Below are 26,157 nucleotides of genomic sequence, written 5' to 3' on the forward strand. Positions count from 1 at the left end.
AAGTCAAGTCTTGCCCCAAATTAATTAAAATATACTTAAATGTCCCACTTCATTAGAAAACAGGAGAGAAATTTAGAAGGGAAGGTCATAGGAAAATACTTAGGAAAATGAGTCTTTGTGGAAAACAAAACCCTCTGTTATTGACTAGACACAATGCATAAGAACCCCATATGTTTGATCTTCTTCTTTACTATTTTTTCTCCCCCCTTCTCACTACCTGCATAAGAGCTAAGGTTCAACCCTTGGATTCTCTAAAGCAATGGCTGAAACAATTGCTATAGCTGCCCTTATGCAGGTAGTTTTCGAGAAGACGGCCTCTCTGATACCCCTCCTCATTGACCACTTCAAAACATTACGGGGTGCCAAAGTGCACAAAGATATGTTGAAGCTAAAGAGCAGCCTTTCCACTATCCTGGCAGTTCTTGAAGATGCAGATGATCAACAGCTCAAGAACCGTTCGCTCAGAGACTGGTTGATGAAGCTCAAAGATGCTGCCTCCGACGCTGACGATATACTAGATTTGTTCCACTGGGAATTCATGCGACAGGAGATTGAGTCCCGGGACAAACTTACGCGCAAGGTAAGCCACTTCTTCTCCTATAGAAACCCGATTTTGTTTCATGCAAGAATCTGTCGTAGGATTGGAGAAATTGTGGAGAGATTGGATAGCGTTGCTGCCGAGAGAGCTAAGTTCCATCTGAGCACATCTAGCGGTCTCCGGCTTGGAAAAAATAAGAGAACAGAGACACATTCTTTTGTTATAGAATCTGATGTTGTTGGAAGAAGAGAGGATAAAGATAAAGTTGTAGACGTGTTGGTTCGCTCCGTAGATAATCGAGACCATGTTTCAGTCCTTCCTATTGTCGGTATGGGAGGGCTAGGAAAGACAACACTCGCCAAAATTGTCTACAATGATCAAAGGGTTAAAGGGCATTTTCAACTACTCATGTGGGTCTGTGTTTCTGAAGAATTTGATGTTAAAAGACTCATCCAAGCAGTTATCGAATCAGCCACGGGAAAGCCGTGTCATGATTTGAGCATGGAACTGTTGCAGAGCAAACTTAAAAAAGCTCTAGGTTCGAGGAGATATCTCCTAGTGCTTGATGATGTATGGAATGAAGATGAAACTAAGTGGCGAGAACTAAGAGTTTTATTGTCACAAGGCGTTCAAGGGAGTGTGATTATGGTGACAACAAGAAGCAACATAGTTTCATCCATCATGAGAACCACAGATTCTTACATGTTAGCTCAATTGTCTGATGAAGACTGTTGGTGTGTTTTCAAGCAGAGAGCATTTGCGAGTGGACCTGCCGAGCCTTATGAGTTGGTAAATATCGGGAAGAAAATCGTCAAAAAGTTGGGAGGAGTGCCTCTAGCAGCGGAGATGGTGGGGAGCTTCATGCGTTTAAAAACGGATGAAAGGGAGTGGTTATCTGTGTTAGAGAGTGAAACTTGGAATTTACCAGCCTCGAAGAATGGCATCCTACCTGCCTTGAGGCTGAGCTACGATCACTTGCCTTCTCATTTGAAAGAATGCTTTGCTTACTTTGCTATATTCCCAAAGGACTATAACATGAACAAGGAGCTATTGATTCAACTATGGATGGCTAATGGTTTCCTCCAATGCGAAGGGGGTATGGAGATTGAAGACAAGGGGAAAGAGATGTTTGATGAATTGGTAGCAAGTTCTTTCTTGCAAATTGTAGAAGAAAATAAATTCTATGGTTACAGGACAACCACATACTGTAAGATGCATGATCTTATTCATGACCTTTCACAAGCCATTGCTAAAAATGTATGCAGCATTCTTGAAGATAAGGAGCCAGAAGGAAGTCAGGGTGCTAAATTGCGTCATGTCTCATTTAATGGGAAAGCTACTGAAACGAGAATTGGTAGGGCCATATGTAATTTCTCCAAGAGCTTGCACACACTCTTTAAGTTGAATAGTTTTCATGAATCTACCGTGAGTCATTTACATGTCTGGTTGAAAGCCAAGTCCTTAAGGGTGTTAGCTCTACCATCAGTTAAAGTAAAGGAGGCATTGCGAGATATCGACAATTTGAAGCATATAAGGTACCTGGATCTATCACGCACCGATATAGAAACTTTGCCAGAAGCCACGTGTCGCCTTTTTCATCTGCAAACTTTGAAACTAGAGAACTGTAAAAATCTTCGTCAACTTCCGATGGGGATCAAGAACATGGAAAAACTTAGGCATTTATATATCGGTGGGTGTGATGCGCTAACCGATATGCCAATAGGTATGGGGAATTTAACAGGCTTACGTACACTATCAGTGTATGTTCTTGGCAACAAAGCCAGCAGTGGAAACATAAGAGAGCTGAAACACCTGAACATCAGAGGCGAACTACAACTACATGGTCTTAATAATGTGAAGATTGCTTCAGATGCCAAAGAAGCAAACTTATGTTCCAAACATGATCTTTTGTCTCTGCATCTCTCATGGAATTGTGATCCCAGTAAGGAGAACTTTCAGGAGGTGATAGAAGCTCTTCAACCTCATAGGAACATTAAGTGGTTGAGAATAGAAGAATATGGAGGAGCTATTTTTCCAGACTGGATGATGCAGTGTGAGGTGCATCTGCCAAATTTGGTTGAGGTTTATCTGTATAATTGCAGCAGATGCGACTATCTCCCGTCGCTTGGCCAGCTCCGGTTTCTTGAGGTTCTGAGCATACAGGGAATGGCTGGAGTTCAGCACCTTGGAAGCAATCAAAATGATTTCTATGGCGGCCAGGGAAGTAATATAATTGAAGCATTCCCATCACTGAAGGCGTTCATGTTAGTTGAAATGGCTAATTTGGAAGAATGGATGGAACTACAAGTTACAGGAGCATCAACATATTTCCATCAGCTTAACGACCTAGAAATCCGTGATTGCCCCAAGCTAAGAACAATTCCACATATACCATCTATCCAAACTCTACGGGTGAGCAGATGCCCTCTTTTTCGCCCAAAACAAGGCTTCTTCCATAAAATGAACTCCTTGAATGAACTGTATGTATATGAATGTAACGAGCTGGTATTTTCGTTAACCGAAAGGGAACCAAGATACCCGAGGCCGTTTCTTAGGCAGCTGGAGTCTTTATCAATAGAATCATGCGACGAACTAATAACGCTGTCAGATGATTTCATGCGCCGTCTGAGCTCCCTCAAGTATCTAGACATTAACAACTGCAACAATCTTGTCGGTTCATCAGTAGTTACAGAAGGAAGGAGCCTGCAACTGCAACACCTTACCGCACTCGAAAGACTTGAGCTCTCAGGGTGTGATAAACTGACGGGCAATCCAATAGAGTTACCTGGTTCATCTCTTCGGGGGCTAAGTTTTCTCAACCTCCCAAACCTGTACTCATTGTCAGAGAACTTGGAGCTACTCACTAATCTCAAGGTTATATCGATCAAGTCATGTGAAAATTTGAAAAGTTTGCCAGATGGGCTAGCACGGCTCACCGCACTAGAGAAGCTAGAGATTACCAATTGCCCTTCAATGACTAAATTGCCAGAGTGTCTCGGACGTCTAACCAATCTCCGGGTCCTAGATGTTGGGTCCGATACGCTGTTATCTTTGCCTCGGTCTCTTGTACACCTTACTGCGCTTAAATATTTGGCAATCCGATACGTAAAATGGACATCTTTTCCAGAATGGATCGGACGCCTTAATACACTTACAGAACTGAGAATTGTGAGTTGCAGCTATCTGAGCTATACACACAGGTTAGGACTTCTCACTCAACTTGAGAGGCTGCATATCATGGACTGCCCTCTATTGACTTCATTTCCGAAGAGTTTTGAACAGCAACTCCCAAAGCTTCGATCTCTTATCATCTGCGGTAGTAGCGGGTCTCGGCTGGCGACGCAGTGTACGCCCAGTGGAAAGTATTGGCACTCAGTCTCAGGCATTCCCTCCGGTTGCGTTGACCGTAACGAGAACAGATGTAAGTTTATGCAAGCATGCATGGGATATGGCTCTACAGAATAGATCATTGCAGCTCTTGTTACGGTCATATGCTACAATCTACTTGGATTTATTAATGCAGGTAAACTATGCTTTAATTTCTTCATTTTCTTCACATGTCAGTAGTTTTGCATGAGGATTCCTGTTCCGTTGCTGGCGAGTTAGCTTCGGGTACATTGAATATTTCGGGATATTAGTACTGTGCCTTTCTAGCTCATTTAATTGTTGACTTTCTCGATCGATCTCCGGGTTTTTGAACTACTGCTGTGGCTTCTTCACTGAAGCCTTCAAATATTAAGGGATTAAGTTGCTAATGTGTCATCAAACAAGTGAAGAAAAACTGTCCCAAAATTTTTTTTTTTATTAAAAAAAAAGCAAGCATACGCACTCACACAAACAACTACGTACTATTATAGAACACTTGCATTTAGATACCGTGGGATCGAATAGTTGCCCTGAGAGTATTCTCAACTTAGTACCTTTAATTTTCCTATTTTTGAGCTTGAGGCAAATATTGAATCCCTCTTGAGGAGTAGACAATGGCTTCACTACGTAACGACATTATTGCGTTATCTCAGAAAACAGTCTATTTCAGAAAACACCCCTGGTCTTTGGGGAGTGTTTCAGTAAAACCACCTTACCTTTTTTTATTCCGATAAAACCCCTGATATTTAGTAGTTTTTGCACGTGACACCCGAAACATTTTTGTTCCGCTAAATCTCACCTAAAAATTTCTCATACAAATTCGCATCATCACCTGGAAAAAAAAAGGAAAAGAAAATAAGCCCCCCCCACCCCACCCCAACCCCTACAAATTTCATTTGAAAAACTAACTATTGGAGTAAATGCAAGAGAACGCATAAGATTTGAGGGACCTAATAGCGAAATCAATTATTTGAGGGAGAAGATTTGGGGTTCCAATATGTTGAAAAATTAATTAATTAATTAATCTATTTATCAGGTTTCAATGAAACGTGACGTAAGAACCCAAATTCAAGTATTCGGGCCAAACTTGGGTCGGGTCTGCACCCGCTAAAAGAACCAAATGCAGGGAGCAACAAGAGGAGTCACGGTTGCATTTCATTTTTTCCTTTATCTGCAATCGCGTAAGATTCCATCTCTTATCTGATTCTCTTCTCTCTTTTTTATTTTCGTGGTTAGGGATCAGATCCTGATTTATTAGAAAATTTTGGAGCACGAAGAAAACTCTATAATTCTTGTAACTCAGAGCGAGGAGATACGAGAGGGAGTAAACGATGAATGACTCCGATGTATCGAAGCAAATCCAGCAGATGGTCCGATTCATTCGGCAGGAGGCCGAGGAAAAAGCCAGCGAGATTTCTCTCTCCGCTGAAGAGGTTTTTTTTCCCCCCATAATTTTTTTGATCGAATTTTGTTTCTGATCGAGGTTCGCCATCTGGGTTTTCGTCAAAATCGCATTTTGGTTGGTTTTTGTGATGATTTTAGGCTACGTTGATTAGTTTTAGTTGTTTCTGAATCATTTGACACTTGTTGATTCATGACGAGGTCTTTACTAATTTGTCATTTAAGAGTCATGTCGTGGCAAAGTGTAAAAAAAATTATTGGTTTCTCAACTAGTCAAAACATCACAATGCTAATTTCTTTGTGTGCATAAATTTATTTATTTGTACGGGAAAACCTGTTTCTTCACGGATAATTTGGAACTACTTATGCATTGATGAAGAATAGACTCTGAAGTTAAAAAGGTGGATTGTTTCTTCTTACATATAATAATATATCAAATGATGAAAGTCTGTCGTTGTTTCTTATATTCTATAATTTTTATTGGTGGTTATAACCTTATTAGCGAGTTGTACAATTATGTGAGTTTCGTTGTATCTATACGAGGGCGAATTGTTTGATTTTTTGTACTAGAACTTTACTGAACTTTTTGTTGAATTTTCTTATGCTCTTCATTCACCAAAACTTGTCCATTCTGGGTGCTACCGGATTCTTGGTTCTTTGACCACTCTCTTATGGTTGTGATATAATTATGAATGGTCTCTGAATTTGCGATAGGTCATGCTGTTTTGTCTTGAAATGAATATAGTATTCTATTACTTTGTATCTGAGTTCTCTTTTTTTTTTTTTTTTCCTCAGCTTATTTGGTTGAGTTTGATAATGTTTTTTGTGTTTAGGAATTCAACATAGAAAAATTGCAGCTTGTTGAAGCTGAAAAAAGGAAGATTCGTCAAGAATATGAGCGTAAAGAAAAACAGGTTGACATCCGCAGAAAAATGTAAGTACTCAATTATCTCGAAATTTAAATTCCTTATTACTGCAAAGTTTTCATCATCTAATTTATAAGGGGAGACATCTTATTCTATCTCACTTTAACTTACTATATCAGTGCTATGATTTCTTACACGTTAAGTTGCTTTGCCTTTGCTCTTTTTTTTTTTTAATGAAGCCCTATATATGTAACGGATCGATCTGGTTTCTGGAAAATGCATTTGAATATTCAATCAGAATTTCTATATCTGAGATGCTGATGGTAGACTTTCATATCGACTGGAATTCTATGCATTTCTGGCAGATGCTTATGAACATCTTTTCACCTTCGCCCACCCACTATTGTCTTGAACTCCTCGATTGCGAAAACCTTCATAGAGTAACCTCTCTGGATCTAGCCAGCATTTATGTGATTGTGAGAATTCAAAATGGATCATCGTATCCATTTGAACTGAGTGAACTGAAGTAGTAAACATGCAGCAAAAGCTTGTGATTTCTATGAAGCCTTTATGGTTCCAATTTGAAATGGCATCTGGAAGAGAATTGCAAATTTGATGCTTTGTTTAGCTTCCACTCATTTGTCTATCTGAAGCTGTTGGTGATTTTATTGTACATCAAGATGCATAATTGCATATACTTGTGATATGTTGGGACAAACCCAGAGTATCTCCTTGTTAAGAGAGATTGTAACTCTAGAGTTTTCTCCTCATAGTAAATTCTTCTATCATTGTCCGTGGACGTAGGCAATCAAGTGTCGAACCACGTAAATCTGTGTGTCTATCATTGTATCTCTACTTTTGCTCTACTATTGCTGCGATTCTGCTCTATTGGGCCCTGAATTTGTCCCAACAAGTGGTATCAGAGCCAACTTAGGATGTTTGTATATATCTACTTATCGTATGTTTTGTGACTGCCACCAAAAGTGGATCCTTCATATCAGAAAATAAGTTAGGTTATCATTTACCCTTTGAAGGTGATGGGTACTATTCACGAGTATAATATTGTTCATAAATACGATACTATTCACAAGTATAACACTATTCACATATATGGTTACTGTTCATAAATACAGTTACTGTTTACGTGAGATAGTAAAAAGTTATTGTTCGTGGTAGAAGCAATTGCGGCAAAGTTCAAGATCGAGAAATTCGACGGGAGTAATTTCTTACTGTGGAAGTTGAAGATAAAGGCTATCTTGAGAAAAAATAATTATCTAGCGGCCATCGGTACAAGACCGAACGACATCACAGATGATAAGAAGTGAAACAAGATGGACAAAAATGCTATTGTAAATCTTTATCTGACATTAGCAGACGGGGTGCTGTCAAGCATAGAGGAGAAGAAGACAGCAAAGGAGATCTCAGATACTCTAACAAAGCTATATGAGGTAAAATCCATGCACAACAAAATTTTCTTAAAAAGGTGACTTTACACTCTGAGGATGGCGGAATCTACATCGATGACCGACCACATCAACACCTAGACACATTGTTCTCCCAACTCACAATATTAGGGTATGCAATCGGTGCCAATGAACGTGCAGAACTTCTACTTCAGAGTCTACCTGACTCATATGATCAACTCATTATCAACCTGACAAACAACATTCTCACGGACAATCTAGTCTTCGACAATGTTGCAGCCGCTGTTCTGGAGGAAAAAATCGGCGCAAGAATAAGGAAGACATGCATGCAAGTTCGCAACAAGCGAAGGTTTTAACGGTGACGAGAGGAAGATCAATGGACTGTGTCTCCAGTGGGAGTCATACCCATGGTAGATTAAAATCACGAAGTAAGAAGAATATCAAATGCTATAACTATGATAAAAAAGGGTACGTCAAATCGGAGTGTTGGCACAATAAGAAGAGTGGAGATAAAAAAGTCTTCAGAGCCATCAACATCTCAAGGATGCGTTGTCAGCACATCAGGCGATGGTAAAATTCTATTCAGTGGAGCAACCACTATTGATAAAGACAGAAAGAGATTTGCTGATGTCTGGCTTTTGGATTTAGCAGCCTCCTGGCACATGACCTTCCGGAGAGAATGGTTTTACAAATATGAACCTATCTCAGGAGGATCTATATTCATGGGGAATGATCATGCCTTGGAGATTTTTAATATTGATACTATTAAAATCAAAATATTTGATGGTACAATACGCACCATTCAAGATGTGCGACATGTGAAGGGCTTGAAGAAGAATCTATTATCTTTAGGACAATTAGATGAGCTCGGGTGCAAGACCCATATAGAAAATAGGATCATAAAGATTGTTAGAGGGACGCTTGTGATAATAAAAGGAGAAAAGATAGTTGTAAATCTATATATGCTCAAGGGAGAAATCCTGCAGGAAGCTGATTCATGTGTGGCATCAACCAATCGTGGAGAACAACAAACCATTATATGGTATCACAAACTATGCCACATGTCAGAATGAGGTTTGAAGATTCTCTCCGATCAGAAGCTGCTTTCTGGACTTAATCCGGTAGCTCTTCCATTCTACGAGCATTGTGTTACAAGGAAGCAGCATCGGCTGAAGTTCAAAACATCAAGTTCTAGAAGCAAGGCTATTCTGGAACTGATTCATTCTGATGTATGGAAAGCACCGGTTACATCATTGGGAGGAACAAAGTATTTTGTGTCATTTATTGATGATACTCCAGGAGATATTGGGTGTATCCTATCAAGAAGAAGGCTGATGTGTTTTCAGTCTTTAAAACCTACAAAGCACGGGTCGAGCTTGAATCTGAGAAGAAGATCAAATGCTTGAGCCCAGATAATGGAAGAGAATACACAGACGGTGAATTCCTAGCATTCTGCAAGCATGAAGGCATTAAAAGATAATTTAGTACGGCTTATACTCCTTAACAAAATGGAGTGGCGGAGCGGATGAACAGAACTCTATTGGAAAGAACAAGAGTTATGTTGACAACTGCAAATCTGGATAAAGTCTTTTGGACGAAAACAGTAAAAACCACCTGTTATGTGGTGAATCGATCTTCATCAATCGCAATACAGTTGAAGACGCCGATGGAGATGTGGACTGGCAAGCCAGCTGATTACTTTAACCTCCATATATTTAGAAGTCCAGCGTACGTAATGTATAATGCCCAAGAAATTACAAAGCTGGATTCAAACTCTAGAAAATACTTATTCTTAGGATATGTTGATGGAGTAAAGGGGTATCTCCTGTAGGATCCTACTGTCCGTAAGGTTATCATCAACAGAGATGTTATCTTTGTAGAGAACCAACTATAAAGTGAAGAGAAAGAAAGCAGTTCGAGGAAGGACTCAGAGACTGTACCTGTTCAGGTAGAAGATAATTCAAATTCTTCTGAAGCAACACCGGAGCATGATGTACAAGAACCGGTCGTGTCTGAGGCTCCAGAAATTCGAAGATTAACTCGTGAGAGAAGACCACCGACTTGACACTCGGAGTATATTACGAAGAGTAATGTTGCATACTGTCTTCTAACGGAGGATGGAGAGTCATCAACGTGCTAGATTGGTGGTAAAAGGGTATGCTCAAAAAGAATGTATTGACTTTAATAAAATATTTTTGCCTGTAGTTCGACTTACAACAGTCCGAATAGTCCTGGCTATGAGCGCTATATTTGACTTACATCTAGAGCAGCAAGATGTGAAAACATCATTTTTTTATGGAGATCTTGAAGAAGAAATTTACATGCTCCAACCAGAAGGTTTTGAAGAAGAAAAAAGAACTTGGTTTGCAGATTGAACAAATCTCTGTACGGTCTAAAACAGGCGCCGAGGTGTTGGTATAAGAGATTTAATTCATTCATCATGAGTCTTGGATACAACAGACTTAATTCAGACCCTTGTACATATTTCAAAAGGTTTGGTAAAAATAACTTTGTTATCTTATTATTGTATGTTGACGATATGTTGGTTGTAGGCCCCAACAAAGATCGTATCAAAGAATTAAAGGCTCAGTTGGTTAGGGAATTTAAAATGAATGATTGAGGATCTGCAAACAAGATTCTAGTAATACAAATTTACCGAGATAGAATTAATAGGAATATTTGACTTTCTCAGAAGAATTACTTGAACAAAATCTTACAGCGCTTTAACATACAAGATTGTAAGTCAATTTCTACCCCACTTCCTGTTAATTTTAAGTTATCCTCTAGTATGAGTCCTAGCAGTAAAGAAGAGAGGATGAAGATGTCTCGAGTACCGTATGCATCAGCAGTAGGAAGCTTAATATTCGCTATGATTTGTACAAGACCAGACATTGCACAAGCAGTTGGAGTAATTAGTCGATACATGACGAATCCTGGTAAAGAGCATTGGAATGCTGTAAAGAGAGTCCTAAGATACATTAAGGGAACCTCAAATGTTATATTATGTTATGGAGGATTTGATTTTATTGTCAGTGGATATGTTGATTCTGATTATGCAGGTGATCGTGATAATAGCAAATCCACCACAGACTATGTGTTTGCACTTGCTGGCGGAGCTGTAAGCTGGGTTTCAAAACTACAGTCAGTTGTGGCTACTTTAATAACAGAAGCAGAATATGAACAAAAAAAAAAAGCCAGTAAAGAAGCGATATGGTTGAAGATGGTGCTGGAGGAACTCAGCTATGAACAAAAAAATATATCTTTATTTTGTGACAGACAGAGTGCTTTGCATTTGGCAAGAAATCCAGCCTTTGATTCAAAGACCAAACACATTCGAGTTCAGTACCACTTCGTTCGTGAGAAAGTGGAAGAAGGAACAATGGATATGCAGAAAATTCACACCAAAGACAACCTAGCATACTTTTTGACAAAAGCAGTCAATACCGACAAATTTATTTGGTGTCGATCCTTCTGTGGTCTGTCGGAGACGTAAGCAACATGAAGATGGCAAGATAAAAAGAATGGTGTGAAGATATGATTGATACTTAATCAAATCTTCAAGTGGGAGATTGTCAGGCGCCGAAAGCAATCAGCTGCCTTCAGCCTCAAATTTTGACAAATGAAAAGTTAAAGGAAAAGAAAACAAAAATGGCGGGCCCTACAGCATAGTAAAATATTAATATTTTATTATGCTGTGGGGCCCGCCATTTTTGTTTTCTTTTCCTTTAACTTTTTATTTGTCAAAATTTGAGGCTGAAGTCGGCTGATTGCTTTCGGCGCCTGACATGATATTGGATGTATTCATTGTGTTATGTAATCTCGTGTTTGTTTTCAAATAGAAATATGGAAAACTCCCATTCTTACCATTATTAGGGGAGAAAGCACCTCTGAAGAGGCAGGCAACCTGGCAAACGCTGTGACCTCTTCCACCATAAGAAACTGAATCTATCAACTGCACGAGCTCCCACGTTCGATAATACTGTGTCATCTTTTGTTATGTTACCTTTGTTTATTGTCATATTTTTATGGTGCATTATCTCTGCAGTGAGTACTCAATGCAGCTAAATGCATCGCGTATTAAAGTTCTCCAAGCTCAAGATGATTTGGTGAATTCTATGAAAGAATCTGCTAGCAAGGAGCTTCTACGTGTTTCTGGCAATACTGAGGCTTATCGAAAACTTCTGAAAGACTTGATTGTTCAGGTATGATGCAGGCAACTTATATATTCGATGTTTGGCCATTATTTTGTGTTTCATTAGTCAGGGAGACATACAGGACCTACGTCATAATCATTTTATGATCAAATGATGTTTATGAATAAGGAAAACGTGTTGCAGAGCAACTTATGACCAATTAATGATTATGAATAAGCCTGTCTGAAAAGCCAGTCTAAAAATTTTGGGTTAAAGGATTCTTTTTTGTTGTTGTAATAAGAGGAAATATATTGGGAAATGAAGTGTGTTATGACAAGTCACCAGTGATCGCATGTTCTCGTTCATAGAAACTGAGGTCAGCTGAGGACTTAAAAGTTTCAGTATATTCAGGTTTTGGTTGAAAATCTGCTTTATAGAATAGATAGACAGCTCACATTGAACTCCTTAGATAATACTTGAGATGGAGTCTCTCATGATTATTTACAGTTTATGGCCTCCTAATTTCTTATGAATTCAAATTTTTTAGTCTCTTCAGGAAAACAAAGGTTCTGGCAACTGTATCCCTTACCTATTTCTACATATTATTTGTATGTTCAGAATGATATTTAGTGACTGGATCTGTTTTTCTTTGAAATCACAGAGTTTGCTGCGACTGAAAGAGCCATCTGTCTTGTTGCGCTGTAGAGAGATGGATACTAAACTGATAAAATCAATTTTGGATGCTGCAAAACAAGAATATGCAGAGAAAGCTAAAGTTCATGCTCCTAAAATTACTATTGATGACCACGTGTATCTTCCACCGCCTCCAGCAGGTGATAAGGGACATGGTCTTTCTTGGTAATTTTCTTAACTTGTACTAATATGCAAAATTAACTTTTATTTCTTGGATAATTTCTGATTTAAGATTTTTGGTGTGTGGCTTTAATACAATAGAAATTTTTTAACTTTGATCTCTGTACTTGTAGTGAATCAATTACATCATTGTTTCTGCATTTTGGCATATTTTGCTTGTTGCTATTTACAGCTTGTTGGACGTGGTTCATATGGTTTTCTCCTTATATGGGGAAACCTTTTTCCCTCCTTATACTTTTGGAAGTTTTGTTCAACTTGTAGCATCCTGGGGTACTTAGCAAAAGCATTTCAAATTTTTTAGTCAGTACGCAATTTACTGTTACTGCAAGGATAAATTTATTGAGTTGCACGTGCTACAGTGTCTTTGTTAAGGATATATTTTCACATGCGAAACTATTCTTTACTTGTAGATGGGGTGTTCATTAGAGAATTAGTTAATTAAAATTTAATGCGTCAAAGTAATGATTTCCACTATAGGCTATTTGGAATTGAAATATATTCAAGGTAATCAAGTGGTATAGAAATGCTGTACTTAGGCTGGTGCTACAGGGAGAGTAATAAAAATCTTTCTTGTGTGCATGCATTTCTTAAATATTGTAGATTGTGAGAAGTAGATGATTTTTTAGTTAATATAATGCTTTACCTGTTGTCTTGATAAGTATCTTGTTTCACATTAAAAAAAATCTCTCATTTGCTATAATGAACTTTTTGTCAATCATATCTTGTATTTCAACTTATTTGCAGCTCTGGAGGTGTTGTGTTGGCTTCACAAGATGGGAAAATTGTATGTGAGAACACACTGGATGCCAGACTGGAGGTTGTTTTTAGGCAGAAATTACCCGAGGTTAGTCCTCAAATGCCAAATCTACATAATAGTATAATACCTTGTGGCAAAACTCAAATCATGTTATATGGGTTTCATTTGCAACATGGGCTAGGCTGACATGAATCCTTCTAGCACTTTCCAACATTGGTTAGGCTTACATGAATGCTGCTAAAACTTCTTGTTGGTTTGGATTTGGTTGCAGTTTTAGAATTGCTCATGTTTCGGCTGAAAACCTGGTTCTCATTCTGGGTTATGCTTGAACTCAAGCACAAGTTGCCTGGACCTGACTGATGGTTTGGACTGTCAATTTATGCAGCCTACCATTTTTCTTATCAAATCTTACCAAATGTGTCCTCCTGACATAATGAATCCCTAAGAAACCTTACAAGTACGTATTAATGATGTCTGATTCTGAGTACATGGCTAGCTGCTAGCGCTGCAGCTTATTGCAGTGTCATACTTGCCAAATATGCGGAAGTAGATTTGAGGCCCGCTTTTCGCTCTTGCCTGATATCTTGTCTCAGCCAATTTATTGTCTCTTGACCAGAATCTCTATCCATCTCACTTTTTGGTTTTAAGAAACATGTGCGGCCACATGCAAAGTAAAGGACTTTCTAAGATGTTAAATTGGCAAGTCTACTGGTTTAATTTGTTATATAAAACTTACACTCATCATATACTGTTTTAATTTGTTATAAGGATCTTATATTTACGATTTTCAAATTAGTTATGCATATATATTTTAGTTACCTGTTCTCCCCTTAAATTTATTATGTAATTTGTTAACCTTATAAAGGAAAGGGGTGATATTTCTCATCTGGAACTTATTTGTATCCATAGACATGTGCTTGCGCAAGTGATTTTTTAAAAAATAATCTTCAATAGCGGGGTAATACGTATCTGCTATTAGAAATCTAAACTTCAATCTGGAACAGTGAAAACTACCAATATCCCAAGTTGAACAGCTGCCAATACCATGCACCTGTTTTTGAACTTAGGTTCTTCTTGCTCCAGTATAATATCCACATATATTTGTCTCACAAGTTTTAGACTATTGTTTATTATGAGCATGGTTACAATCTCTGGTTTGCCCTCTGCAGATAAGGAAGCGCCTCTTTGGGAAGATGGATAATTGAGTTGCACAGTCCTCTCGTTTCTTTTCTGCAATAAGAATTCTTCGATAATAAGAGATCTCCATTTCCTCCCCCTCAAGAGATCCATGGTCATTTATTCATGTCCTGTAGAGCACTACCCAAACCAACTCTCTTGACCTTGAGAATTGTCATAATTTTGTTGCGAGTCATTTTTCTATTCTTAAAATGATCAGGCAAAGATCAAAATAAATAGAGGCACCACGGCTTTTTTTTCCCGCCTCAATTACAAGGCTCCTTTTGTTGCTAGCAGGACTTATTGTTCTGTGTATGTGAATATTCTGCCACACAAAATGCTAATTAATTTGTTGGAAAAAAATTGTATGACCTGACGCTATGTTAATTGTTCTCCTAATACAGTTTATATTTGAGGAGAGCAGCTTTGCTGCTTCTATTTCTTTTTTACTTTTTGGTGGATTTTGAAGTTAAAGTTTTTATTTCTTGGGTATATATTTCATTCTTTGGGTGTTTTGAGAGATACTTTAAAAGGGATGGAGCTGAACATTTGGCTGAGATGAGTACATAATGTGCTTTAAAGCATTAATTTGTTTCTGGCAAAGATGTCAAACAATGTATTCAAAGGTTGAAGCAATTTAGGTGCTGCTGCTAATATTGTGAAATTTTTGTTAGCCTGAAGTATTCATTACAAGAACTTGAACTTGTAACGTATCTTGTCGCTTGTAAATCACTTAAGCTTTTCTATGTGAAATTTTCGTTATGAGGGTAACTTTATTTGCTTGCGGAAAAAGTAAATCAAATGATCAGGGTGCTGGAGAACGATGAGTCCGAGGGACAAAAAAAAGTGCTATCAAATGACAGAAGCGTTATACTGTATTTAAAACCAATAATGGTATGTGGATAATCACTCAGAAGCAGTGAAAAACCTTTATACAAGAACAGAGTAATCTCATGTGTCTCACAGATGATCATTCAACAAAGACCCCCTGATCGAGAAAGAATGATCCGGAAATTTTACGCGCATCAAAATTTCGATGATAAAATTTCAATTTTTAGTTGACGACCTCAACTTTTCTTTAAGGGGGGGGATGAATAGTGAGGGAGTGGGCGCGGGTCGGCGTGGATGATAGAGAACGAGCAGTCAAATTCTTCTGATATCTGTATTTTGTCAGATAACTATAATGCGCAAAAGTTATGACTTAATTATTTGTCAAAAACTATGGAAAAGATGTGAATCACCATTTCATAATTTTCCTCCTCCAGGTTCCTAAGCTCATGCTGACTTCTTTCTCTTCTCCAATTGCTTCCTCTCTCTCTTGTTGGTGCTTTCTCTCTGCCTCCTCGCGCTCTCTTTCTTCATCTTCCTCTTCCTCCTTTTGATCGAGATCCTCAAATTCTTTTTCAGCAGCCATTGCTTTTACTATGGGATCTCTTAATTCAGAGATCAAGCCCCCACCAATTTTGTACTCTTCCTCGTCCCCGATTATGAAAATCCTCTGATCAGGGCCTTGCAACATTGGTATATCAACTGCAAGCAACTTGATATCATACTGCAAGGATCCAAAATAATGTTCAGATATCATCAGAACGTTAATCCCAAGAAAGACAATCTGAACAAGATATAAGCTTGATTATATAGTAATATGATAAAGTAACAGCTGTTTACAGAATGGAATGACTATCGACTTTGGCTACATATCTCAATCTCCTGGCATGCAATGTTGATGCATTAATTTGTGTTGAACATCAACATACAAATAGTTCCGATACACAAGTTAATCAAATCATGGAAATTAACTAGATAATAACTCTAATGCCCAAGAAGTAGCACTCTCCTCTCTCAGTGTTGCAAATTGGATTTTGATGAATTGAACGCATCTAAAATTATCTAGATTTTTAGTGACATGGTACTGATCAGTAATATATTTCAATGAATTTACTAGACAACCCAATGGAGGATCAACGCACTCAAGAAATGAAACCCATTATTCCTGAAGCTCTGATCGATGGCTCAACTAACCTGGCCTTTTTTCTTCTTGGCCTCAACGCTCACAAGGCCCTTCCTTTCAGATCCACGAATGGGAAATATGAGAAAACAGCGCTTTCCACCAAGCTTGAACTTGAAATTCTTTAGTTTTGGTCCACCTCCTGACATCACATATGCTCTCAAATCTGTCCCAGTTAGAGGGGCACCCATTACCTCAAGAATTCCAGCAGATGTGTTCAACTTTCTCATCGCAATCCGATATATCTTATCAGGATTGATGGACAACCTTGACCTAATGTACATGCCCTGCAATAAGAAAAGATGTCTTCTCCAATTTTTAAAAAAAATGCTGGTAGATTCAAACTGTACTCCTACAGTCTACAAAACCTAGAGGGAAAAAACTATACAGATATCGTGTAGTATATACTTCGAAAAGACAGAAGACAGCACAAGATGCATGTTCTTTGAAAGTAACATACATGCTCTACAAATCAACAAGAACATTTTCAGTATTTAAGAGATAATGTTAGATTCAGATTGCAAGTCTCACAGGGCTAGGAACTGGAAGAAAATAAACTTCAGATATCCTGTACTACATCGAGCAGAAGCCAATATGAAATATATGTCCATACACGGCAGACAAGGAAATATAGGAGATAAAGGAAAAAGTTAAGTGTGTACTTCATTAGCAGTGAGTTGCAGGAATAACACAGCTTCCCTATTTGGGTTTCCATCAGCGTGAGGTTGGGTAAATTTCTCCCCTCTAAATTGAGAATGGCCCCAATGAAGGAGGTACAACAGACGACTTAAAATTATGAAACACAATGCACTTTAAGCTATACATGCAATGTCAATATACCAAATGGTTTGTATCCCTCTTAGAAATGCAACATTAATGGACTATAGATTCATGAATGAAAAGAGAGCCATGAAAAGAAAGGTTAAAAATATGGTGCAGAAAATTTTGATGGGTGCAGATTTATCATTGTGATTTCCCAATTATGTATTTTTTTTAATTTCATCTTGTTATTGAAGTATAGCAAGACCCATCATACAGTGACAATGAAATGGACTAAAGATCTGAATATTCACAAAAATCCATGTAGAATTTGACATATAGTTGACCAGCTGTCAGCTTAACATAAACTGTCAAGTTGATTAGCAAAAAGATCTATGAATTTGAAGGTGCCGGATCACATATCAATGGGAACAGGAGAATAAGCTTATAATCAGTCAACTGTCTGGCATATGAAATTTTGATAGGAGAAATAAACTTGAATTCTCCACTCCGTCTGAATCCCATGGAAGTAGAGGAGGTAGTTTCCTTGTTTGTATATGAGAACTCAAAGGAGGAAACTGGGGTTATACAAGGAAACAGTATTGGTATATTATCATTTTTTTCTTTACTTCGTCTAGAAAATTTGGGGAAAGAAACCCAATAAGGCTTCTACTTTATGATTTGTTTTCCAAATAGCATTTATAGGTATCTACATCTAAATAAACATCCACATCGACTTTGCCATCTAGATCTACATCTAGTCATCTACATCTACAACACCATGTATATTTACATATATGTATACTGTTTGATTGTGTATCAAATGGAGTTAGCTCACCAAGTCAAAATACTGGAAGCACATACACGTAACGGTTTGCAGATTTAATTTCCTTGATTCAGGATCAAGTGTCATTCACCAACACATATCTCTATGCAGTGATCAAGAAACACTTCAATTCAGTACTTCTCATTGTATTTGGCTATGTATGAATCATGATCCAGTAGCTCCTCACTGCTGATCTCTTTACATGGGGCAGCAGTAACACTAGGGAAGGCGTCACTGATGCAGCCAATATTCTCATCCAGGCTTTCTAAACCAAAACTTTATATCTATTGCCATCTCACAGCAATTAGTTAGTAAACTAAAATCATCTCTTATTGCCTTGTGGTTGTTCCTTCCCCCATTAATTACATAATTGGTTCTCACTGCTCGCAAGGAGATTTATATCTACCAATAACTTGCTTAAAATTTATAGAATTAAAATTAGAGCATTAGACTACAAACAAACCCTCTGTCTCATATTTCACTCTATGTAGGATAGGCAGCAAGCCTAAAGCGTTAAAATAAAAATCCTTTTGACTCCAAATTCCATGGAACCCAGAAGTAGATTTAAGTCAACTTTTAAACACAATAATTGCTTTGTTACCAATTTGTAATAAATTTATCGTCAAAAGCCTCAGCCATAACAAATTCCCATTTTCTTTATTAACTTTTTTGTTAAATTTGACTAAAACCAGCTAGCAGGCTAAACAGTAGTTATTGCTTGTTAGACTAGACCAGTAGCAACTGATATAGGGGTGCTAAACCGTATCCGTATCCGAGAAAATATCTGTAACCGTATCCGTTAGGATACGAATATGGTTACTCAAATCTATAACCGATAGGATATGGTTATGGATATGATTTTGTAGTGAAATATCTGTATTTGTATCCGAAATATCCGAATACATATTAGTCGTACTCTTACGATAGTTTCGATTCTTAGATTATGGATTTATGGTTAATTTTGATAATCAAGATGTCTAATCTTAACTTTTCAGTTATAATGGACATATTAACGAACTCTTTTGTATCACATGAACTATGTTTTTCTCAATACTATCTAGTTTTTTTATATCTGTTTAGTATCCGCATGCATATCCGCTTATATATCTGTATGTACTGTATCCGATTTTAGCGGATATGATTATAAATTTTTCTTACCGAGGTATATTTGTATCTGTATCCATATCCGAGATGGGTAAGCGGATATGGATATGGTAAGCATCATATCCGAACCGTATCCGGACCGAATGCACCCCTAAACTGATACCAAAGATTATTGAAACACCACCCAGGATTTCCCAACTCTGAAGAGTACTCGGTTACATAATGCCCTTCAAAATAAGAACTATAGAAAAAGAAAATCAGACATGACCAAAAAGATGGTCAGAAAGATCAACTTACTAACACTAACTAGAATGGAATTCCTAGAGTGACCCAGAAAAACTATTTGCTATATACACTTCCATCATACATTTTCATAGGAGTTTCTGCAAGAAACCAGTCTTCTATCATTCATTGTATTAACTTGGATGTGATGCAATTGCAGTCTAACATTACTTCTAGTGTCTTAAGCTAACCTATACTGATCTGTGCATCAACTGAGACCACTGCAGGAGTAGACTTTGAGTCTTTCCAGAACAACCACTCAGGATAAAATTGAAGGTAAGGAACGTTCTATACAGAAGCTCATATCCAATTTGAAGACCCTCTATATTTCCAAACAAATCGCAATGTTCTTTGATACCATTGTCTTAGTAAATACCTCAAATAGTTGCAAGCAAACAAAATTTAATCATTCTCCATACATATGTATGATTTATTGAAAGTGATATAGTCTGTTCATCTTTTCTATTGTGCGTGTAATAATATGTACCGTGCATCAATCATGACCAACACTTCCCTGCGACTGACCCCGCTGTCCCTTCCCACAGTTCATGGCTTCGTGCCATTACAAAAGAGCAAAAACTATTCTTAAATGAGCAAATTCAAAAAGGGCAATTTAAATCATCATTTGTATTTAATAAGTCTAACTGATTAGGAGACGAATTAAACTCACACCTAAGCTACATATTCCTAGAGATTCTGGATCTACTCGCAAAACATTTTCAATCAGAAGAATCTGCACACACTCATTTTTTTGGACAATATGCTACATGTGTAGAACTTCGAATATCTAGTCTTCTTGCCAATGAAAAGACTAATATTTTCCTAAAGCACAGATAGTATGAAGTACATCACGGTTTAGCCCATGGCTTTGCTTGGATCTTACAGCACCCGTACAGCCTTTTACCATTTTCACGTTTAATAACTATCTACTGTCAACACAACTGTTAACTAGGTGCATGAATTATTAGGAAACTTAAAACATAAATTGACTTAAACGAAACTGTTAACAAGGAGTCATGATGTCTTACAATAAAAGCTTACATCATTCCCTATCACCATACATGCCACTATTTGCAATCTTGCACCGTAGGATAAATGATAAACAAATAAAAATAATAAGATATCTTTTTAGGTCTTTCTATTGAAGTCAGAAACCAAGATTGTCATATTGCTTTCTTCTAATAACTTCAGACACGCCATAGAGGCATAGAGCCATCTTCACAAAAGCCGGGAGATGCATAAGTAAATTGTGTGTACAAAGGAGGATAAATGCATCTAAAGACTTTCAAAGAAAATCTGACATATCCTTTGACATGGAAAATTCAACATATAACCACCCATGATACGCACAGCACAAGTGTGGCAACCATCAAAAGCCACTGCCTCATAAGGAGACGTCCATACGTGAAAAAGGGTATACAGGGGTGTGTGCGCATGAGCGCGTCTGTGTGTGTATACCCCAAGATAAAGTTAGAGAAATGTGTTGGATGACAGATCACACAAATCTTTAATGATTAGCCGGTTTAACTGATTATGCAGTCTAACTTTGCAGACTAGAAACCTTTTGTCCTAAATGCTATCATAGAACCACCAATTTATGATAAAAAATTCATGTAGAGGGAACATGAATCTTTACCGATGCTTTTCCTTATCTACCAGATCTACAAAATATGCTCGATTCCAACGAGTTCATAAAGTTAAAAATGTCCTACTGGATGCAAACCTAAACACATCTGTTATGTCTGAACATCACCCATCAAGCACGTGCCAATGCTTCTCCATCAATGCCCACAACTAACAACCATAATTAACTACAATAGCACTATGTACACAAACAAAACAAACTTTCATTGCATTGTGACCTGGAAGGAACCTTCTAACAGTTGGCATTACACAATATGATAGAGAAATACTCACACCAAACGAAACCATGGCGGCGGCCAAAGCAAGAAACCCATACTTTGCCATTCCCTCCGAAAGCCCCACAAAAGTGCTGGCAACCCCAAACATCACCCTCCATAAAGCAATGCAGACAACAACACCCCCAGCACCTACAAGAACCAAGTAATTCCTCTTCCAAAATGACTCAACCTGCAGCCCTAGGGCCTCCCTGTACTGCAAAATTCCAGTTTTGATCTTTGATAGAGGATCCTTAACTATTGATTTCCCAGACCCAGCAGTGAAGTTTCTAATTGAAACTAGCTGCCTTGAATTGGAAAACCCAGATGGGGAAAAGGGTTTTGGGGTTGAAAATTTGTGGTTTTGGGAGAGGATTCGAGAAAAGATGCCATTTTGAGAGGTGGGTTTTGGGAGGAATTCAGTGGAGTAAGCTCTCCTATAGAGAGGGCTTGGATTAGGGATTGGGGGATTGGGTTTTGATGGGATTCGGTGGAGATAAAGCCTTTGGAAACCTGATACAATTTGCTTTGAGGATTTGGCCATGAGAGAGAGAGAGAGAGAGAGAGAGAGAGAGAGACCGGTGCTTTTTACTGGGAGAATTCTTGGAACTGTGTATTCTCAAGGGGGGAAATTAGAAGAAGAAAGAGGACTGAGTGGAAATTAGAAGAAGAAAGAGGACTTAGTTGCACGTGACCCCCCTCATGTAATGCTGACACGCCCCGCCCCACAAAAAATAATTATTAAGTGCCGCATGGAATTTCCGAAATTGCATTTTGAGAAAAATGAATTGCAAGTGCCACCCTTCTTCCTCATTAATTGAGAGGAGTTAAGAGCCAGTTAATGAGTTAGGGGGGTTAGTGTAATTGAAGGTATATATATAGGAGGTTATGTGCAATTTACCCCAGAAAAAATAATAAAAGAAATAAACTATTATAGGTTTGTTTTTAATTTGATCATTCCTTGATCAATTAAGATTAGTTGAGAATGATCCGATGTTTGCATATCGATACATGTTATTTTTTGCAGAATTTCAGAGTTAGAATACACCAAAACTATTTTGAAAACATTATCATATTAAAAATGTTAATAAATACAAAAAGGGGTTCTAATTAGATTATTCATTGATCAATTAAGCCAGTTAATGAGTTAAGATTTTTATTATTAGATGCATCAAAATCATCATAATGTTATAATTTTAGACAAACGTAACTCATAGATGTCCATAAGAACTATATCTGCGACTTGCAAACACGAGTTGGAGATAAGATTAGATTAGAGTCGGTAAGCTATGTCATTAGTGAAAGAACAAGGCTAACAAGGGCTTTCAGCGCCTGTTCTTCCTGCTTTTGCTTTCTCGATTGAAATTGATGACGTTAATTTAGTGCTATACTACAAGCAGACTATACGTCAAGCTGAATCAGAAACCATTAACTAATGATTTTTCTCCTCTCTGAACTGAACTAAGCAGAGAACTGGAAGAAGTCATCACTCGCCGAGGGAAAGCGACGACTAGTAATGTAGTAATGCATTCGTCTAACGATACTTTATACAAAATCATCATATAGGTTTACTCCCTGAAAAACACTATTTCATTGTGATTAAAACTTCATTTTAACTATGTATATAAGCATCTAAAATCATACTCCCTTATTCTTTGTTGATATTACATTCTAATACTGACTAAACTAAATTAATTATCATTGTTAATTAATTACAGTATACGTCACTTTATGTTTGTATAATTTGGTCCCTAAAACTTCCAACGCTATTGTAAAACTCTACATCATATCAATTATTAGTAATGTAAAATAATATATTAATAGATAATTGCATGGTAATAAAGTATTTATGGAAAGAGTAGAAAATATAGAATTGTTCTAAAATTATACCATGAAACTCATATAAGAAAATTACAAAGAGCATTCTTATGTTTATGTAAGAGGACAGAGTGTAAAAACATTATATTTTGAAAAACATTAGGATATTTAAGTGCAGCAAGCTAGATATGTTACCTAAAATTTAAAAAATGTGCAACAAGATATAAGTGGAGGTATATAAATATAATTATTGTAAACTATAAAAGATTTAAGTTCAATTAAGCCTATAAAAGATCTAAAACCTTTGTTATCCATAAACAATAATATATGAACCCATTGATAAATAATATTCATCATACAATATGAGACCAAATGGTTAGCTTATATTTATATAGTAGAGGAGATGCTGAAAAATTAAAGCATCATATTTTGAATGAGTCTCAAGATTTTGAATTATTTCCTAAAATTATATACTTCGCTTAAAAAACTTTAGAAGAGGCTTCTGAAGGACTACTACAAAGGGTTGGACATCAGATAAATATTAAACAAATAAAATCCATGATATCAGATTGTAAAATTCAGGGATGTCTATGTAATATTGGATGTCATATAAGATAATATTCATACATAACATGACATTGTAATATGTAATCTAACATATTAATAAAATTTAAATACAATAATTTGCATCAAGAAATATGCTTAAGATTTGGGAGAGCCGAGAGTGGAGAGATTTGGAGAAGAATTATGGTCTCATATTGTACTCGTATATCCTCCAAGTTATTTAGATTATATCTGTGAGTGTGTGAAGAGATAAGATAAGGCGCCTGAGAGGGTGAGCCTTAGCTTTTTCTGCGTTAGTTTTTTTCTTTACTATAAATACTGATGCATCCTCTCTAGGCTTTCGTGCGGGGAACAAAAACACAAAAAATTATGTTTTTGCGGCTGTTTTTCAGAGAGAGAAATAGAGGGTTAGTCGGCCTCTTTTGAGGAGTTTTTTAGGAAGCTTAGATCTGAGATCTTGAGGAGAGAATAAGAGAGATTCTACAAAAGAGAGATTAATTTATTTTGAGTAAAAATCAGATCTTTTTTCTTGAGACGAGCTTGTGGATTGTACAAGTCGTCGGTGTTCTTCTCATAGTGAAATTTTCCCTCACCCCCTCCCGTGGACGTAGGTAATTTTGCCGAACCATGTAAATCTCGTATCTTTATTGTTTTCTGAGTGTTGGCTATTGCTTGTAGGTTCCCTCAACATTTTAGTCCTAGAACTAATGAGAGGAAGAGTACATATTTTACTTTGTTAAAATATTTTACTTTCTATTCTAGTTTCCTTTGAGAAACAAGAATTTCACTATCTATTCTAGTTTCCTTTGAGAAACGAGAGTATAGAGGTTGACTTATGTTTTTGTGACAACAAAAACCAGGACTGTCTCTTAGGTGATATCGCTTCCGCGACGGTGGGCGTGACTCTACGCTCAACAATTGGTATCAGAGCTGTTATTCAGATTGGGAGTGGTGTAGCTTCTAGTTTGAGGAGGTGCTCGGCAATTTCCTGAGAGAAACGGATTTATTAAGCGGAGAATGGCTTCAACAAGTAAAACAGTTAAAGTGGGAAAATATGAGATTGAAAAATTCAATGGGAAGAATGATTTTTCTTATTGGATGATGCAGATGAAAAACTCGTTGATTTCGCAGAAATTACACAAAGCTTTGGCGGGAAAAGAGAAGAAGCACAAGGATATGTCTGATGAGGATTGGGAAGAGCTGGATCTGGAAACACGGGCGTCGATTATCCTTTGCCTTGAAAGAGATATAGTTTTCTTGGTAGATGGAGAGAAAACGGCTACGGACGTGTGGTCGAAGTTAGAAAGCACCTTCATGACGAAGAGTCTAACGAACCGGATCTATTTAAAATCCAAATTGTATACTTGCAAGATGGAGGAGGGCTCATCAATCCGGGAATACATCAACAAGTTCGATAGGATAATATCGGATTTGAAGGACATCAATGTGACTGTAGAAGACGGGGATCAGGCGCTTTACTACTTCTATCTCTGCCGAAGTCTTATGAGAACCTAGTGCAAACACTGATGCTTGTGGGAGATAATTTAACGATGAATAAGACTAGAACGACGCTTCTAGCGGATGACCTTCAGAAGATTGCAACCAGTGACATGACTACTGGTGGTAAAAAAGAACAAACGCAGGGGTTGTTTGCTAGAAGAAGGAGCAATGAGCGAGGAAAAGGCAAGGGAGAAAAGTCTAGATCTAAATCGAGACCTCTTGCGGGAAGAGCATGCTTCAAATACGGTGAAGCTGGGAATTTCAAGGTCGACTGTCCAAACAAGAGAGTAGGTGGGAAGAAGAACAACAGTAAGACTGAGAGGAGAGAAGACAAGGAAGAAGTGAGCTATGCTTCAGAGGAAGGGAACGATAAAGAATGCTATGTTGTTATGGGTGGCGAAGATATCTCCGGTAAGTGGATACTTGATTCAGGTTGCTCTTACCATATGTGTCCAAATAGGAAGTAGTTTACTACCTATAGAAGCATTGATGGTGGAACCGTATTGATGGGGAATAACCATGCTTGTAAAACGGTGGGGCCCAGTGATATAAAAATCAAGATGCATGATGGAGTGGTCAAAACCCTAACGGACGTGCGGCACGTTCCTGACTTGCGGATGAATCTTATCTCAGTTGGTGCTTTGGACTCCGGTGGCTGCAAGATTGTTACTAAGAACGGAGTGAAGAAGATTGTTCGAGGTTCCCTAACAGTGATGAAGGGTGTTCGTCACGGTAATCTATATACTCTCTCGGGTACGACTGTGACAGGAGATGTAGCGGTTGGAACTGAAGGAAGTGGTGGAGACTCATGTGAGCACACACGGTTATGGCATAGGCGGCTTGAGCACATGTCAGAGAAGGGTC

The 26,157-nt window shown here is 37.7% G+C and overlaps 3 protein-coding genes across 3 annotated transcripts; 2 read left to right on the plus strand and 1 right to left on the minus strand.

Moving 5' to 3' along the window:
• On the plus strand, positions 223-4,236 carry LOC109846787 (putative disease resistance protein RGA1). Its single transcript, XM_020416032.1, is given in 2 exon segments — positions 223-3,959; positions 4,103-4,236. Coding segments are annotated over 2 exon segments (3,834 nt in total). The 5' UTR covers positions 223-259.
• On the plus strand, positions 5,034-14,983 carry LOC109848253 (V-type proton ATPase subunit E-like). Its single transcript, XM_020417677.1, has 7 exons — positions 5,034-5,051; positions 5,141-5,337; positions 6,139-6,239; positions 11,641-11,797; positions 12,390-12,586; positions 13,346-13,445; positions 14,528-14,983. The coding sequence occupies exons 2-7, from the start codon at positions 5,236-5,238 to the stop codon at positions 14,561-14,563; spliced, it is 693 nt and encodes a 230-aa protein (XP_020273266.1). The 5' UTR covers positions 5,034-5,051; positions 5,141-5,235; the 3' UTR covers positions 14,564-14,983.
• On the minus strand, positions 15,743-22,055 carry LOC109848514. Its single transcript, XM_020418033.1, has 3 exons — positions 21,431-22,055; positions 16,557-16,829; positions 15,743-16,086 (listed from the first exon to the last, which is right to left on the minus strand). Exons 1-3 carry the CDS (start codon positions 21,953-21,955, stop codon positions 15,772-15,774), a joined length of 1,113 nt encoding a protein of 370 aa, XP_020273622.1. The 5' UTR covers positions 21,956-22,055; the 3' UTR covers positions 15,743-15,771.

Source organism: Asparagus officinalis, chromosome 7 (genome assembly GCF_001876935.1).
Source record: "Asparagus officinalis chromosome 7, Aspof.V1, whole genome shotgun sequence".
Taxonomy (NCBI): domain Eukaryota; kingdom Viridiplantae; phylum Streptophyta; class Magnoliopsida; order Asparagales; family Asparagaceae; genus Asparagus; species Asparagus officinalis.

Excerpts from the sequence above, each read along its gene's own strand:
- LOC109848514 (XM_020418033.1), bottom strand. The coding sequence starts at position 21,955 with ATGGCCAAATCCTCAAAGCAAATTGTATCAGGTTTCCAAAGGCTTTAT. Across the intron at positions 16,830-21,430 it reads CCGCCATGGTTTCGTTTGGT|GGCATGTACATTAGGTCAAG; the intron begins GTGAGTATTTCT and ends TTCTTATTGCAG. Across the intron at positions 16,087-16,556 it reads CCAAGAAGAAAAAAGGCCAG|TATGATATCAAGTTGCTTGC; the intron begins GTTAGTTGAGCC and ends GGATCCTTGCAG.
- LOC109848253 (XM_020417677.1), top strand. The coding sequence starts at position 5,236 with ATGAATGACTCCGATGTATCGAAGCAAATCCAGCAGATGGTCCGATTC. Across the intron at positions 5,338-6,138 it reads TTTCTCTCTCCGCTGAAGAG|GAATTCAACATAGAAAAATT; the intron begins GTTTTTTTTCCC and ends TTTTGTGTTTAG. Across the intron at positions 13,446-14,527 it reads TTAGGCAGAAATTACCCGAG|ATAAGGAAGCGCCTCTTTGG; the intron begins GTTAGTCCTCAA and ends TGCCCTCTGCAG.